Source organism: Malaclemys terrapin, chromosome 5, assembly GCF_027887155.1.
Source record: "Malaclemys terrapin pileata isolate rMalTer1 chromosome 5, rMalTer1.hap1, whole genome shotgun sequence".
NCBI lineage: Eukaryota > Metazoa > Chordata > Testudines > Emydidae > Malaclemys > Malaclemys terrapin.
This window is the reverse complement of record NC_071509.1, coordinates 119,766,821-119,784,295: the sequence shown is the minus strand read 5'-3', so window position 1 is coordinate 119,784,295 and position 17,475 is coordinate 119,766,821. Positions and strand designations below refer to the sequence as shown.

The 17,475-nt window shown below is 40.2% G+C and overlaps 1 protein-coding gene across 8 annotated transcripts in view; it reads right to left on the bottom strand.

Annotated features, from left to right (window-relative positions):
• Positions 1-17,475, bottom strand: part of PTPN13 (protein tyrosine phosphatase non-receptor type 13) — a 185,043-nt gene that overhangs the window by 37,648 nt on the left and 129,920 nt on the right. For 7 of the 8 annotated variants that reach the window (XM_054030081.1, XM_054030082.1, XM_054030085.1 and 4 more), the window contains exons 16-24: positions 15,839-16,021; positions 13,712-13,874; positions 9,239-9,644; positions 8,968-9,065; positions 7,014-7,067; positions 4,778-4,840; positions 3,290-3,397; positions 1,174-1,305; positions 58-518 (exon numbers count right to left, since the gene is read on the bottom strand). In XM_054030081.1, coding sequence (XP_053886056.1) covers positions 58-518; positions 1,174-1,305; positions 3,290-3,397; positions 4,778-4,840; positions 7,014-7,067; positions 8,968-9,065; positions 9,239-9,644; positions 13,712-13,874; positions 15,839-16,021 — 1,668 coding nt within the window. The remainder of the gene's footprint in view (positions 1-57; positions 519-1,173; positions 1,306-3,289; positions 3,398-4,777; positions 4,841-7,013; positions 7,068-8,967; positions 9,066-9,238; positions 9,645-13,711; positions 13,875-15,838; positions 16,022-17,475) is intronic. The other variant, XM_054030087.1, reaches the window with a different exon arrangement.

Below are 17,475 nucleotides of genomic sequence, written 5' to 3'. Positions count from 1 at the left end.
ACTAGTCAGCCATCTATATGAAATTGTTTGAAAGCATTCAACAGAAGTGGACTGTGCCTTTTTAGCTGCCTGTTGCTCCTGACTGCTGGAGTAAGTTGCTTCATCCATGTCAGAATCCCCTCGGTCAGAATAATCCACCGTTTCCACTACCCCAGGCCTTTTCACTTTTGCCTGGATATCATCTGCAGAGTTCCTTTTTTTCTCATTAGTTTTGGAAAGGGCAGACTGAGAATCACTGCAGTGCTGCAAACCCTGCTGGGCTCTGTCATCGATGTGGTTGCCAAAGAAGCCATTTGTTTGGCTCTGAGACAGGCTGGCACTTTCAGTCCTGGAATCTTGAGAGCTCAGGCTTCTGTCCTGTTTGCCCACAGACAATCCAGATGAACTCCCCGAGATGGGCCTCTGGTGACCTCGTGACCTGTTGCGTTCCTCTGAAGATGATTCTGCCTCATTGTCCTGCATTGATGAAGGCCTCCTTAAATAACTCTTTGTTCCATTGGCAAGATTTATAGATGACACTGAAAAATCAAAATCCAACAATTAACATGTAACATTTAGTCTGAAATCATGATTACTCAGGTTAACAAAAATGACAATCTTCAATCTTATCAATGAAGCAAGAGTATACACTAGTCACACACAAAATTTATAGTGATAAATTTCTTATACAATCCAGTATTGGAGCATGGACTCAAACTCAGAGAGTTATAGTAACAATTTAAACATTCAGACTATTTCTACACTATTCAGCAGCATGGACTACAGGGGTGTGAATTGTAGAATATACCAAAATGTTGCACTTTAACTGCAGCGTGTGGATGCTGCTGTTGTGAACTAAAAGGTGCCCAGTTCATGTTAACATAGTCCTCTTTTAAACAGGACTATGTTAACGTGAGCTAGGTACCTTTTAGTTCATGACAACAGCGTCTACACGGGGCAATTAGATTGCAATATTCTGGTGAGCTCTGCAATTCACACCCCCGGCAGTCCACACTGTGGTGCAGTACAGACAAGCCCTTAGAAAAGCAAAATCAGGCATTTGGTTCTTCAGAAGGTTATTAAAAGTGCATCATGAGAGGTCTTAGGGTGCAGGTGGAAATCAATCTCTCCTATAATGAAGGGTAAAGGAAAGAACAGAATTTGTAATATAAATTTAAGAATGTTTTAAAATACCTTTGGAAAGTTTGTCCTTGGGCTGAGAGATAACAAGCGTCACATCTTCAGGAGCATTCTCCAGAATTTCTAATGCTGCATGATGGCTGACACCCTCTAAGCTCACGCTGTTCACTGATATTAGACGGTCTCCTGCACAAAAGGATTCGTTCAGATACAAACAATCCAGTGTGACATTGCCCCCCATAATGCTTTATGGAAATATGCTTATGAATGTAAATATGACATAACTGGAATAGGTTTTATGCTACATATGCTATGTAACATATCTCTGCAAAGGTTATGATCTACTGAATATATTCATTCTACTTGTATGCATGTGTCATTTTTGTATTCGAAGTTATGAATATTGGCTGTGTACTTGTTTGATTTTAAGTAGCCTTAGTAAAGCATTTGGGCAGCTTCTTTAGAAAGGATTTTGCAAGTGCCCAATCAAGAAACACTTAACATACACTGGATCTTGGAAGGCTCCATTCCACATAAGAAATCTACCTGAAGACGTTCAAGGTAGCATGTGAACATTGGCTGCTACCTGTAAGTTCTGAGTCATGCATGGACATGTGACTTGCCCATGTGACTCCAAAACTCCATCTTGTAAGCTGGGATTCTACACAGGGGGAGGGAGGGGTGTCCACCCACAAGAGAACGTCTATTTAAACCCCTGGGAAACCCCTCCATTTTGTCTTCAGCTGGCTCAAGAGATAGCCTCTCCACCCCCAAGGATACCTGAAAGAAACTGGAACAAAAAACAGTAACCACTGGGGTGTGAGTGATTGCTGGACCCAGACTAGAAGGAGGCTAGTCTGTAAAAGAAGCTTATTGGAATATCTCTGAGGGTGAGATTTTATCTGTATTCAGCTTCTTACTGCATTAGGTTTAGACTTGCGTGTTTTATTTTATTTTACTTGGTAATTCACTTTGTTCTGTTTGTTATCACCTGGAACCACTTAAATCCTACTTCTTGTATTTAATAAAATCACTTTTTAACTATTAATTAACCCAGAGTATGTATTAATACCTGGGGGGGGGGCAAACAGCTGTGCATATCTTTCTATCAGTGTTATAGAGGGCAAACAATTTATGAGTTTATTCTGTATAGGCTTTATACAGGATAAAATGGATTTATTTGGGGTTTGGACCCCATTGGGAGTTGGGAGGCTGAGTATTGGAGACAGGAATACCTCTTAAGCTGTTTTCAGTTAAGCCTGCAGCTGTTGGGGGACATGGTTCAGACCTACGTCTGAAGTCCCAAGCTACCAGGGGAAACAGGCTCAGGGGTAGTCTCAGCACATCAGCTGGCAGTTCCCAAGGGGTTTTCTGTGACCCAACCCGTCACATCCAGCATTTACATTTCCAGACTTTAATGAGGTAGCAAGATTATATCACTGTGCAAAGCTCTGTGCTCATTTTCATTCTCAGTAGTTGATACTGAAAATCAAAATATTTGGCAAATAAAATTACTGTCAAACTGAAGCCTAGACAAGTTTTAAAAATGAGTTTAAAGTAACTTCAGCTCCTAAACCTGTCTTTGTCTCCCTGACAATTTTGGTGGGATTACAACTACATTGTTCTCTAATTTACGAGCATTTCTACATTCCTTATTGCTTTATGAACAACACAAACAAACAAAAAGGGAAACTGAGTATTGTGAAACAGTGAAATTGGCTATCCATCGTGCTGTCAAATGTACAAAGTAAATACATTGAAAAAGTTGAGATTAGGTAAACACAATTTTAGGAATTACTTGTGACAACAGTAAGTTGCATTTTTTCAGATAGAAGTGTGGTTTTGCGGCGTTTAAAACTGAAATAAAGTAGCCATGAAATAGTGAAGTCAAACATCATAATTTCTTTACATGAATTGTAATAATTTTCATACTACTTAGGACTTCTACAGAACCTTTCATTTTCATAGTGCGTAACGATAATCAATCATTAATACTTCTGAAGTTATTATCAATATGTATGGTCAATGGAGAAATAGAGCCAGAGACATTTAAGTGACGACCTCCCACAGCCAGGGATGGAGTCAGTATTAGAGACAGGACTAGAATGAAGGAGTTTCTGGCTCCCAGTCCTTTGTCTGGAGCACATCTTTTCCTAATCATATAATTTACCTGGTTTTAAGGACCCATCCAAGTCGGCTGGCCCTCCAGGAATTACTGAATGAATAAAAATTCCCAGATCAAGTTTTCCAGTCTTCTCCCCACCAACAATCTGAAATCCTATTTAAAAACAAACACACACACACACAGATGTCAACCATTCATTCATTCTTTACAAGTTTATCTTTTGCCATTTGATACAAAATATTTACTACTCTAGCAGCTTTTAAGATCATATATATGTAAAAGTGACCTGCAAAAGGAAAAGATTGCGGTCTTCTCCATTTTTTTTTTCATTTTTATGTTGCGTAAAGAAGGCTTAAAAGGGTTATTTCAATATTATTTTCTTTTCTGCTTGATTTTTACCTAAGAAATTCAGACCTTGCCTAACTGACTTTCCTGAAAGTCTCTAGAGATGACTGGAAAACCTGGAGGACTGTACATCAGAGATATGAAGGAAGTCTAAATTAATTCATTGAGCAGGTTCGAGATATTTTTATCTATTTAAAACGTTTGGGTTTGCTTGTTTTGTTAATGTTCATTTAACTCAAATGTCTGAACTACACTTAGAGTAAATCTCTCTTGGTTAAAGATGTAACACTCTGGCCTGTCAGTTAAGGCTGACAACCCACATCTGAGACCTGCAATGTGTCTCTTCAGGTAAACCTGGGAAGACCACACTTGATTTTCTTCTTCTTAATTTTTCAAGCCCCCGCAGCTGCCTCACACACACACACACTTTTCCCACATCTTAAGGTTGTCTTTAAGAGATTTGTTGCAATCTATGAGTTTAAGGCTCAAATATAAATAATGTTTCTTCTTGGTATTTTCCCCATTTGGATTTACACAGTGGCGATACACTGAATCTACAGAGCAACTGTCAAAAGGCCATCTCAAAGGACGTCACAAAGGTGGGTCAGGTATAAAATTACTCTCATTTTTCATATGGGGACAATTTGCCCAAGATCACATGGAAGTCAGTAGTGGAGCAGGGACTATAATCCAGTTCTTTTGTCTCTCATTTGTCTGCTTTAAACCATGAACTAATGTTCCCTCTCTGATGAAATTGTGTGTTATACAGCAGAGGAAAGCAGTAAAAGTAGTTCATAATGGCTTTGTCATGTTTTTTTTAAATTTCACAGCTGTCCATGTTACTTGGACACAGACACAAACCCAATTTAGAGTAATTTTTACTTGCATAATTTGGAATGGCATTGAGATGTCTTTCAGCAGGTTAATGGCTTACAAAACTAATGACGAAATTTAACTGATATGGAGCTTTTCAAAGGGATGTACAGATCATTATCTGCATTCGACAGACAAGGAAACGGAGACAGACTTGCCCAAGATCATTCATCAGAGCCAGGAATAGACTCTGGGTGCCCAAATTCCAAGTCCAGAGATATTTCCACTGGCCTACGCTGCCTTTCCCAACCATGTTTCCTCAGTGTGTGTGTGTATATATGTGTGTTACCGGATCACAAGGCTTTAGTAACTTACCTAAGCCATGTTTCTCATCTTTCTTCAGATTCACCAAGGTTATCTCCCTTTCTGGCAAGGACACTACAAACAAGGGAGAGCATAGAGTGTCTATTAAAAAGTCATAATTTGATAATAAAACATATTGATTGGGCATCTGCAAAATGATGTGCCTTTTATGTTCATTTTATACCACTCTATTTACAGGACTTGTCTTGTAACTCCAAAGGGCACTATCGAGTTTGACAGGTCCAAACATGGACCTGCCTCGGCGCAAGGGGCTGGACTTGATGACTTCTTGAGGTCCCTTCCAGCCCTACATTTTTATGATTCTATTACCTACTCCTCCCACCACTTTACAGCTGAATTAAAATTCCATTCAATTCTCTCTATTTTTAAACCAAACAAAATGACTCTTTTTCCTTCCTCCGTGTAAAAACCAGTCTTTAGGATATACTGTTTGGGGCTACAATCCTGCAAGCTCTCTGATTTTGCAACATATTGGCCCCATTCATCAAAGCACTAAAGCGTGTGCTTAAGTGTTTCACGAATAAAGAAAGACATAAGCACATGCGGAAAGTTAAGTTCTGCATTGCAGAATCAGAGCTATTGAATTCAATGGGGGATGTTTGTGGGACGAGTTTGCAGGAAGAGGCTCTAAATTTCTTAACTCCAGCACACAGATGTGCAGATTTCTTTCTTTGCATTTGCTGTAGTTTGATAAGTTGCGTTGCTTTAACCTTACAAGCTTTGAGGGCCCTCAGATTTTATCCATCTCATTCTTAAAGGGACCCTGTCAACTTGAAATAGGCCCCAACATTTAGATTCTGAAATATACTGTTTTTTTGGGGAAAAAACCCTGTTCCGATACAAAATGCTGTTTTCCAGCATTTAAAAAAAATAAAAATGAGTTCCTGGACTTGTGCCCACAGTCACCTAGAGAAGTGCTCCCTTGCCTGCTTACCCAGCAGGCCGCAGGACAGAAGAAGAGCTGCTGTAGCGCAGTCTCCCCCAATGAGACAAAGAGCAGCTGCAGGCCACTACAAGCGTCCTTGGCAGTAGTGGCAGAGTAACATGAGCCATGTGTCCTGGTTCCACCCCACCCCATGATTCACCAGGAGAGACAGATCAGGAGTGGGGGCAGCTCTGCCATTGGGACATCTCCCGGGGAGAAGGGGGACAACCCTAACTCTTCCTCAAAACAGGAAACCCAACGCCCTATTGTGATAGGAGTGAGAAAAGAGGAACTGCCCCCAGATGAGAATGGAAGGAGAGAGAGAGAAGTGATGCTTCCCTACCACAGGAGGGATGTAGAAGGAACAGCCAGTGCTGTCAGTGTATGTGGCTGCTGAGGGGTGATTGGCGCATGCTACACATCATGTTGGTATGTTTAGTGCCGGCGGCTAAATATTTGGCAAGTGCTGTGTGTGTGGTGACATGCAATATGTTGTGTCGCGGCTGTGTTTTTGGGAGGGGGAAGACTGGTCAGGGATTGGCTGGAGAAGAAATCACACTAGTGTCTGGGGGTGTTGTTTGGAAGGTGGATGGTAAGAGATTGGCCGGATTGGGTAGGGTAAGGTCAAAACACACAGTAGTATGGTTCAAATCAAACAAAAACAAGAAACAGCTAGGTTACATTATACAACTGAAATGCATTTACTCATATTGGAATCACTAGTTCGGAGGCTGGGACAGATGCTATCATCACAATCTGACCCTACAGACTGCATAGGGGCTTTTAGAGCACAGTATCAGCTCTGCGAGATCACCGTGCTGGTGCGTGTTAAGTAGGAAGTACCAGGACATGACAACAGACTGCCTTGGGAAACATATGAAAACAAGTCACCACTGGAGAAGGTCAAAAGAAACCACAAACAAAAAACAAAAACACCCAAATACACCACAATTTGAAAAGAAACCTCACTTTCAGTTTCTAAGGTGTTACTAGCAGCATACCAAAGGGAAAAAATGACTTCTAAAGAGCATGATTTTTAAGGTGACAGCATCCCTACAAATCTCAAACAACACAGGCTGCTTACTGACTATATTTGGCTGTGACTCTTTTGGAAAATCTTGCAAGAAAGTGAGTCAACATCAGCTGTTAGAAGTTACATTTTAAAAAGCAAAGGGCACCTATCCCATTATCTGAAGAAGGTATCCGATAAGATGACAAAAGTGACAATGGTAGTCAAGGGGGCAGTAAAAGCACAAGGCACATGTGTTTAAATATCATAAAGAGATTTTATTAGAAACCTACCATTTTCTTGCAGTGGCGCTGATGCAGGATTTCCAGAACTATTCATGTTAATACCTGGGATGTAAATGCAACTATTAGAGATTTAACTAACAATATTTCAACCTTTTTAATAAAACTACAGTGCTTCTTGGTAATATCTATATACAGTGTGTGCAAAAGTTGATCCATGATATTGCATTTCTTATTCATGCTGAACATGGGTAAAGCCAGAGGTTTTGATTTAGCAAAATTAAATTACAGGTGCATCTCAGTCCTGTTTCAAAGTTCAGAGTGGCAATGGGTTGGAGAAAAGGTGGATTCACTAAAGAACTGAGGGTCTCAGGCTATTCTCACCTTCATATAAAAAGTTAACATTAAAAAAAATCTATCAATAAAAATAAAGTCAGAGGCTAAAACTACTAACATTACACAATGTATATGCCTAACCAATTCATGTACACTAGACACAGGAAAATTCCTCTCTTTGTGGGTCAATAAGAATTACAACAACAACAAAAACTGTCCAGGTTGAATTTTTCACTGAATTTTGCATCTTCAGATGTACATTTAGAGAAGTTTTAAGTCCTCATTCATATTCATAGATTGAAACTGACTATTTAAATTGACATCTCTTTGTACTCTTAAAATATCCCCAGCAATACATAATCCAGGCATAACGCAATGGTTTCCCTTTATTTTTTTAAGTGTCTCTGAGGTTTAGAAATTTATGCATAGTCTTGCTCCCTGCAATTCTTGATTAGCAATGCTATGCTAATACAAACCAAACGAGTTTTCTGATTTATGTTCTCACTTCTTTTCTCCACCCTCCCTCAGAAAACAATTACTAAGAAACTGCTGGAGTTAAATGAAGAGCCTCAGCTGAATATCTATATACCAACAGATTTGTGTCAAGGAATACATTTTCTATGGAGGTTTTAATTTCAAGATGATATTGCTGTACTACAGAGAGCAGCAGGAGAGTGACAAACAGAGAGCTCGACGACCACTTCCACTTAAAAATCGGAAACATTTAGTTCTAAGTTCTCTATCCCCTGTTAACATATTGCTTTTGATCCCCGTCTTGCCAAGGTCATGCATAGGAAACAGTTATTACTGTGCAGAATCCCACTCAAGGTAATGGGACTGTGCAAGATCATCTGTATTTGTGCCCCAAACCCTTTGCAGAATGGTAGAGTAAGATTATGTCTGTTAGTTACAGGTCCACAGAAGGATAAGGGTCCTCCAGCCACCTGCTACAGCAGTTCTTTTAGCTCAGTTATTAGAGGCCTGTGTTTCTAGAGCTGAAGAAACAGGCTTATAATCGTAGCATCATGTGCGTGTGTGCATGCTGGTGTGAGTATGTGTGTACACATACAAACACTGATCACGTGTATCTTTTTAGAGCTTCATAATTCCTCAAAATAACCCTTTAAAGATATAGCATGCACATTGCTGTAGCAAGAATCCTAGCCATTCAAGATTCCTGTTACCAGAGTAACGGAGACTGAGGGAACTCTATAAGTACTGCTCGAGGAGATACGGGAAAATAGCCAGTTCATGCCCAACTGAGCCCATCTCCAAGAAACCAACCTTTTCTCCAAAGAACACTGCAAATGTGCTGGGGAGGTGGGATGGAAAGGCAGGCCAGTGATGAAAGACAAAAATCCACAGAGGAACTGATGTTCCCAAATGACAGAATTGGGAGAAGTTCTTTGGAACTTCACTCACTATTTGCACACAGGTTTGTTATTTTTATGAAAAGGGGATTTTTTTATTTGTTCAAACATTTTGATTGTAAAAAGAAAAACCAAAACACAACCTAAAAAAATCCGTATGTAAAAGCAACACAAGCCAGTAGCAAACAGTTCCCTAGCAGAACACTGAAGAAACCTGATACCCTGTACATTAAAGCCTTACATCAGAGAATACTTTAGAGTTTAGTTAGCAAATAAAATAATACTTTTTCCATGCTGACCTACAACATAAGCTTGACCAGTATCTTCAATGGATGATGAGTCTGATTCATTTTTCCTCCTTTCAAGGCTTCTATTTAAACCTGCAAGAGATTTTGAACTAAACAGGATGGGGAAAGAAATGGAAGGCGGGAGGGAGGGAGGAAGAGGGGAGAAGTCAATGTAATAAAATAATAGTATAAATAATAAATGTGGTAGAAATGAAAACTGATGTAAAAATGTAGCTGCCTTGCATAAAAAGACAAAGCTCTGGGAAGTGAGAGTGATTCTTACTTGTTCAGTTTCATTGCTCCAGCATCAGATTTTGGCGTCTGTTGGAAGATTCTTCCTATCAGCTCCTCCATTTTCCGTGGGGAGGAATTCACAGCGGTGAGAACATTTTTCCGATGGGGGTAAATAGAGATCTGGCTCTGACTCAGATCATGAAATGATTTGCTCATGGCTCTGGGTCTTTCTTCCCATGAAGCTTTCTCATTCTTCTCTTTGGAGCAGCCAGGAAATGGTTGAAAAAGTGACAGCTCAGAGCAAGAGAGTCTCTTCAAAATTTCAGCTTGAACTGACAAAGGTCGGAGCTTGTTCAACGTACTGCTGGCCAGACTGCCTGTACTGATTGCACGTCCCATGTTAAATCCTTTAACAGACTCAGCATGAAGGTTCAGACTCCTGAATGATGCTCTCTCTGCAAGGAAACAGGACTGATTTACATGAATTATAATCCTGTAGTACACTTTTTCTTTTAATTTAACATCTGCTGGTGTGATATATTTAAAACTAGTGGACATGGGGCATTTTTTAACAGTAGCTTTTTTAGTATAAGTGGACTGTATGTATGACTAACATGGCCTGGAATATCTAGCTCAGAGAGAATGGCTTGGATTTAATAACAGTATGCTGACCTCAGCTTAGTCTACACTTGAGTCAATTCCACAAAACCACACAATATTTCTCCTGAATTTCACTAGACGACTGAGATCTGCACTGCCATCAGTGCACAAGAGTTTTAATACTGTGTTGGTTGAAATCCCGCCAAAGGCCTAGCTAAGTATCCATGAGTTTAGATGCCTTTTCAAAACTCTACTCAACATTTCGGGGATCTCTCCTCTTCAAAACCTCCCAATAAGTCTCCAAATCTCTTTCCCCATCAGGCTTCTCACCATCCCTCAGCGTTGTCCTTGAAAATCCTTGACTCTTTTGCAACAACTGACTCTGGCACTTTGCCCCTCTCTCCCAGCAATCATTCAGCTAATCCTTGGATTTTACAATTTTCCTATAACCGGTTCCTCTACCACTGAAGTCCCTCTTGCAGGGTCCAGGAGGTTTGGCAGCCTCTCTTCTGGACGTGTGCCATTGCAATCAGGTTTCTCACTCTTTGGGATGTCCCCAATTGGAGAAGCCCCAAAGTGCTTTGACATAGAATAGAACACATGTGTTGCTTGGAGCCCAGCAGTGCTCTGTAGACAATGTTGATTCCTGTAACAGGATTCTCTCAGTAAGGGGTGGGGGCGGGGGGGAAGCACTGAGGTCTGGAAGCTAGGCAGAAAGAGAATAGTTAAATAAAGTCAGCTGATCAGAGCCCATTACAGACCCAGAAGTTCTGGATTCAATTCAGAAGAAAGACTGAGATTCACCCATCCTTAATTTACATATGCCACTACAATTCATGTTCACAGATGGGAAATAAGATGCTTAAGAACAGAGAGAAACTTAGCTCATACGATTCCAACGCTGCACGATTTGATGGGAAAACCCTGTTTCTCAATTGGTACAGTACACCCATTAAATATTATTATTAAAGTATCATGGTCACCATTTAAAGTCTATTTGGCAACAGTTACCACACAACAGTGGTATCCGAGATACCACAGTTTCCTCTGATTCTTAGAACATGACGTAACTGTGATAATAATTTAGCATTCTCTCTACAAAGTATGCAGGCAAACAAGGAAAGATTTATTTATCCAAGGCACAACTGGCAAGTTTTTAAGGAGAACCACTGTGCACGTACATTTTTCTTAAAATGGTCTGGTACCTGCTGCTCCAAGATCTCCCCTAGTGTTTATTCCGCGTTTTGGTGGATCTCCTTGGAGAAGAACTATTCAAATAGCTGCAAACTTCACATCATGTCCTCTCATTCTGCCAGCCAGGTGTACGTCTTTCCAAAAATCTTGCTAAGACTCTTAAATGCTTACATGCGCTCTAATCAAGTCTTCTGTCTCTCTTTTCCCCCAGGCTAAATGTACTCAACTGCGTGAAGTCTTTCCTCATAAGACTGACTTAATCCTTAACTAATCTGTGCAGTCCTTCTATGCACTCTTTCAAGAATTTGAATCTCCAATCTTTAAATTTGTGCCCAGTATGGTACTCAATATTCCAAGTGTACTCTTACAAAGGTTACATAAAAGAAACCATTATGTCTCGATTTATAAATAATCTCTCTTCTTATGCATCGTAAGACCTTGTTAGCTGCCTTTTTATTTTTGGCAGCCATCACACACTGAACTCTTTCCTTTGAGCTATTGTCTCCCCCGACTTTCTCAGCAAGAATGCTGTTCAAGGGATTTTGTGTTCTCCTAAAGCATGATCTTACATTTACACTAAAATCCCATGCACCCTAGTCTTCTGCTCGCCTCCTGCAGCAAGTGAATAACGGTCACAGTATGCTACACTCCTCATTTGTTTTGTCACTTCTCAAATCTATCAATAAATCATCTGTTTTAATAGCAGACAGCAATTGAGGAAACCCACTTGCACCCATCATCCAGGGGCAGTGTGTGTGTGTCCTTTTTTATACTTATTCTTCATACAAATTAGCTGGTTGCAATTAATTTAGCTAGGTCAAGTACTGATGCCAGGACCTTTATCTTACTACGTTCCCATGAAATACTTTATCAAATACTTTGCTACACCCAAGATACATGTCAACTGCTCTCCTTTTAGACATCATACATTGTACTTCCAAGAAATGGGTCATAGCCTCATTCAAATCCTTATTTATAACCTCCCAGCTGCCTGTGCCCATGGAACATTGTCTAATGAGTTAGTATCATCTATTAGAGTTAGTAGCATCTCTTGTTAATTTATACTATTAACCCTCCCCCACAACTAAGGACGTCCACTTTTTATTATAGGCATGTTGTGCTGTTATTACAGTCACCCATGTGTTCTTTCTCCCCCATTCTGCTGAGTTCTACATCCACCCGTTAGGTCTTGTTCCCTATGTAGATTGTAAGGTCTTTGGGACGGGGACTCTTAGTTTATGTTTGTACTGAGCCCAGCATATTGGAGTGGAGATCCTGATGGAAGATTCTGTGCACCCCGGCTATCTAAGGAATATTATTAATAATAATAATACTGCACTACTTGGTTTATTTACGTTGTGGTTGTTTCATTTTAAACTGTATGTTGTTTAACATCTCTCTACAACTTTTTGGATATTACTGTATACATTTTTCTATTAATTCTGTAGGGAATACAGGCTGGGCAATCACTTTAAAGGAGTCTACCAAAACACATTAATAGTTCCATTGTGAAACTGTGGAGGAAAGCATGCTTTTCCCCCTACATTAGTTTCATTTTTGAACAAATGGAATTCTCTTAGAAAATTAATTTACTTCTTGCTCAGAATTGATGGATGAACTCCCAGGCCTCTGAATTCGCAGAAGGCTGCTGTGCACATAAGCAAAACAAATCTATTAGTCTCCAGACTCCCATAACAAAACACAAGCTGTGTGTGTAAAAGTCGCTGAGTCTGGCTGGGCAAGAAAGCCTTGCATGCAATGTCTTCTGTGCTTTCTAGAATAAACTGACATTGAGTTAGAATATGGCTCAAGGGACTTGAGTCATTTTGTTCCATTTCTTTATGCTAAATGGTCTGCAGTGTCTGATAGAACAGAAAAGCTGCACAGTTGCCGTGGTCAATTCTCTCTTTCATCGGAGATCAGCATTTCTACAGCAATGGGGCCAGACTCTGATCTCAGTTAGACCAGTGTAAATCTGCAGTACAGCAATTGGCTGTATAGGAGAGATGTCTCTGCAGACTGACTGAAATGTAAAACGAAGTAAGAATGAACAAAACAGACTGAAAAAAATACCACCTTGGGGGCTCTATAAAAAGCCAGCAGACCAACCAGGCTGCATTCCAAGTAGAAGTCAAATAAACACTGCTTATCTATTTCAAGGAGGAAAGCATTGTTCAATCCAATTTAAGTTACTAATCTACAAAGGAATCTTTTTCTTGTATTTTAACCACTCACATTAAGATTAATTGGCAACTACTTTCTGAAGGAACCAACTCACACTGAGATAGTACTTTTTTTGATGGTTGATTATAAGTTTTAATTAGCATATAGATTAGACACCCCACTGCTTAAGAGATGTGGTGTTATGAACTGCTTCCCCTCCTGTTTGCATTCACATGGAGCACCTCTCTGATCTGCAATCACACATCCCGGTTGTGGCAACTACTGAAATTGCTCAAATGAAAAAGTAGTAGTAGGAAAGTATTTTTAGCTTTCTTTTACACAAACGCAGTGGCTGGAAGCAAGGAGAGCCAGCACCATGTGACTAGCCAGCTCTCTTCAGATCACAGCTTGAGAACTGCTGACCTACTATACTTTCCTTAGAATATAGATCCTCCAAATGTAGCACATGTATGGGGCTCCATGGAATTACTACAGTACTGGCACCATTTTTTTCATATAAATATAGACAGCTATCGTTCTTAAGAAAGAAAACCACAGTCCTTACCAATGTCCTGAGTGTCTTGGTTGCTCTGTCTGGCTCTCATCTGTAGCTGGAATTTGTGCTGGGAAGAACAGAGGTGCAGGAGGTATTGGCAAGTCTTACTAGTGTCAGTTTGGAATGCATGCTTTATACCATCTGACACATTCTGCAGAGTTATTTTCTTTTTCTAGAAGATGAAAAATAGGTAATAAAAATGTTGCTGTTTTTCAGCCTTGAGAGAATATAACATGTTTCTGTGCAAACAGGTGTCTGAAAATAAGGCTTACTAAAGCAAATTGCATTAACTGGATGAATTTTTAACATATAGACAATTGTATCCATTTAAAATAATGTTAGATTTACACAGTGACATTCCTGCATCAAAAACCACTATACAGTATCTCAACCAGCCCAAAACATATTCAATTCACTGCTTACTGTTGGGTCAGCAACAAACTAACAGCAGCAGTTTCTACCTGAATTTGTAGGGTGGAATTCTGAAAAAGCCCCCAGGGGAATTACAAACTCATCTGCCATTGAAAGTCCATGGAAGCTGGATGCCTAAATCCCTTTGGTAATTATAAAAATCTTAGCAAAATCATATAAAAAAAAAAAAGATGTGCTCTTAACCTGAGTTAGCTAACTTGAGATAAAACCTTAGTGAAGGCAAAGCAGTTTGTAGTTTTCACAGAAGTTAGGAGATTGCATTAAAGACTTCTCCTCTTTGTCTGTTGAAAGACTAGCGCTTGAAATTCCAAACCTATCAACACTTACTTAACCCATTAGATCATCTGAAAGTGACCCGACTGAGTGGGGTGTTTGCTAATATTGTCCTGATTAAGCATCAGCTATTGTCATTCATTATCATTTAGCTAAATTGCTCCTGGAAACATCATAACCATAAAGCAGCATAAGTGGCTTTCCTAAGTGTGTGGAGTACCGTGTATTTGTCCCTCAGCCCACTACCTTGAAATTCTTCCTCTGGCTCCACTCAGCAGGCTGTACCCCATCCTGTATGCACTCTGGGAGGAGTGGCTATGGCCATAACAAGTGGGCAGGCTTTCTCCCTGTCTTCAGGATGGATTCTTGCCTTTATTTGGAAGAACTTCCCTTTGAGTGCAGGGAAACAACACTCCCTGGGAACAAGATGCTGTTTGTAAAGGGCTAAGTGAGCGCAGAGCTCCCTTCAGAGTAAGGGGAACTTGCCATTCCAACCCTGAAGATCCTGTTGCCAGCTCGGTTGGAGTGGGGTTACAAGTGCACTCCTCCCTTACCTGGCAAACCCTGGAGGACAGAGATGAGTCAGCCACTCCCAGAAAACAATGGAAAGGAAAGGAACAGATCCCTAAGTGGTATTCCAGGGCCCGAAGAGGGTTGGGAAAAGTTGTGGGGAGGTGTTTACGGGGCCTTTGGGAGAGCTGAGGTGCTGGGAAGATTAGAGGGACACAGGGACAATGGTGTGTCGGAGCTGGGTGGTGAGATGGGAGTTATGGGAGAAATTGAGGTTTGGGGGACCACACGGCATTGGAGTTAGGAGGAGCTATGCTAGGAACTCCGATGGCATTGGAGGCTAAAGGGAGAGAGCAGTGGCTGGGGAGTGAGCTGAAACAGGTTTGGAGGGGAGACACAAGTGAGGGGGCTGGGATGAGCTGCATGTGGGGGAGTAGAGAGAAGGGGATGATCACAACAGGTGATGGAATCGGAGGCAGCAGAGGGCACCTGCAGGTGAAGGATAAACATGCCGAGATGGGTCCCAGAGTGGGGAAGTTAAGCAGCAAAAGGGTGAGATTGGAAGGCAGGGAGGTGCTTAACTGTAATTCCTCATGAAAGCACAATTTCCTTTTGGAACGGCGTTATGTTACTATAAATCCAACAGAGAGTAGGGAGCAAATCTCAAAATTCACAAGAAAAGGTGGTGGCAAAAACCCTTCAGGCCCCTGAGTTGTGCTGAGTTTGGAGCACCTGTGACGTATGGGCCTAGTAACTCAGAATCTTAAACAGCAGAACCCATGAGTTAACCCAATGGAGGTGGAACTCCAGCTCCACAAAAGAAATGTACAGATCACACTGCAAAATGCCCAATACACACTCACACACACACACACACACAAATAATGAACACAAAGCTAAAAACCAGATATATAGACTTACGCTAAAGGATATTTTCTTTGTTTCTCTCCATGGGAAGCGAAGTACGGGTGTGCGGACTCCATTGTGAACTTCGAAAATAAGAACTCCCTTGGAACACACTCCCAGCAGGATTCCAGTTTGGGATTTCTTCTCAGGCAACACCCGATGAAAATGAATGCCGTATTCTGTCAGCCTCTGGCACATCTACATAGAGGCATGTTTGTGAGACTATGAAGTTAAGGATGTTAGAAAAATCTACAGTGATAATGACAAGTTAAAAAAAATCATATGGTCACACTTTACATTGAGGTTCAATTCATAGAGGATTTATAGATGTTATAAACATGTTAAAGACATGAGCAGTATGTGTGGTAGATAGTTGTGAGCACATCGGTAGAAGGTGTTCTAAATGGCTATAAGTTATGGTAATACGCAATCTATAATAATTAACCAACTGGTTATTTAAAAAAAATTATTAAAGATTTATTAAACTATTTACAAGTGGAATATTAACACAAAGTTTTAACAGTCACATTTACTCTTATTTATGTTTCTAACACTGCTCTGGATTATTTGAAGTGAGGTGGAGCCAAATCTTTACACTCCACTGGAGGTTTTAAAGTTTGAAGAAGTCTGTCTCCCCCCCGCCATAGGTTAAACAAATCCTGTGATGATGAGAGGATTTGGGCAAACATCTAAAGATCTCTATGCAGATCAAGGACATGAATCTTCTCTGATATGCTTGACTGAATGCAACCTGGAAATCCCTTTGCTACAATTTTAATCCTTCCTGGTGACAGATAACTTCCCAAAATATGACAGCCTTGAATTAGGAGCTCCCATCACATCCCATTTTCCTAATCTGCATGCAGATCAAATTTTGTTACTTTTTTTTCTGTTTGCAGTTTTCAGTGACACTTTCTAATGCTAAATGTTTGTCTTGCCTATGTTCCTTTAACCAATAGTGTACTGGTGTATTGTAAGACTACTGAACATTCATTTAGGAGTCAATACTGTTCCCATTGAAGTCAATGGTAAAACACTGATCCACTTCAGTGATGCAGGACTGGGCCCTTATAGCAGAAGTAGCAGCAAACTGTGTAGTTAAGTTTCCAAAATTGTTTCCTTTCTAAACTATCATAAAATATGCAGATGGCTGTATTCAATCTGTCATTGGTCAAACACAGATTAATGTGTATGTTAATATGTACTACTAGCTAGCTTAAAGGTGATCTGCAAAGGAAAGGAAAGAAAAAAATTGGAGTTAAATGCCTGTGAGATATTTTTAATGCTCCCTGCTTCACTGAAGGTGTCCTGAAAGACACCATACTCTAGGATATCCTAGACATGGATAGTATGAGTTGCAATAAGACTTTGGTTATTTGCAATATCACGATCTGGGAAACCTTTAGTCAACAAATTAGGACAAAGGTGATTTCAGAGAGGAGGAAATATATAAACTAAGAGTTTCCTTTATAATCGTACAATGATCAGATTCTTTAATATCTGATTACATTTTCGTAATGCACCCAATGAAACAGCTGAAGAAAGAACATTAAAAGCTTATTATGTACAATTTCCTTTTCTCCCTTTTAATAATTGTATCTTTTAAGCGGATCCTCTTAACTTTTGCCCCTTGCCAACGCTGTTTTAGAAGA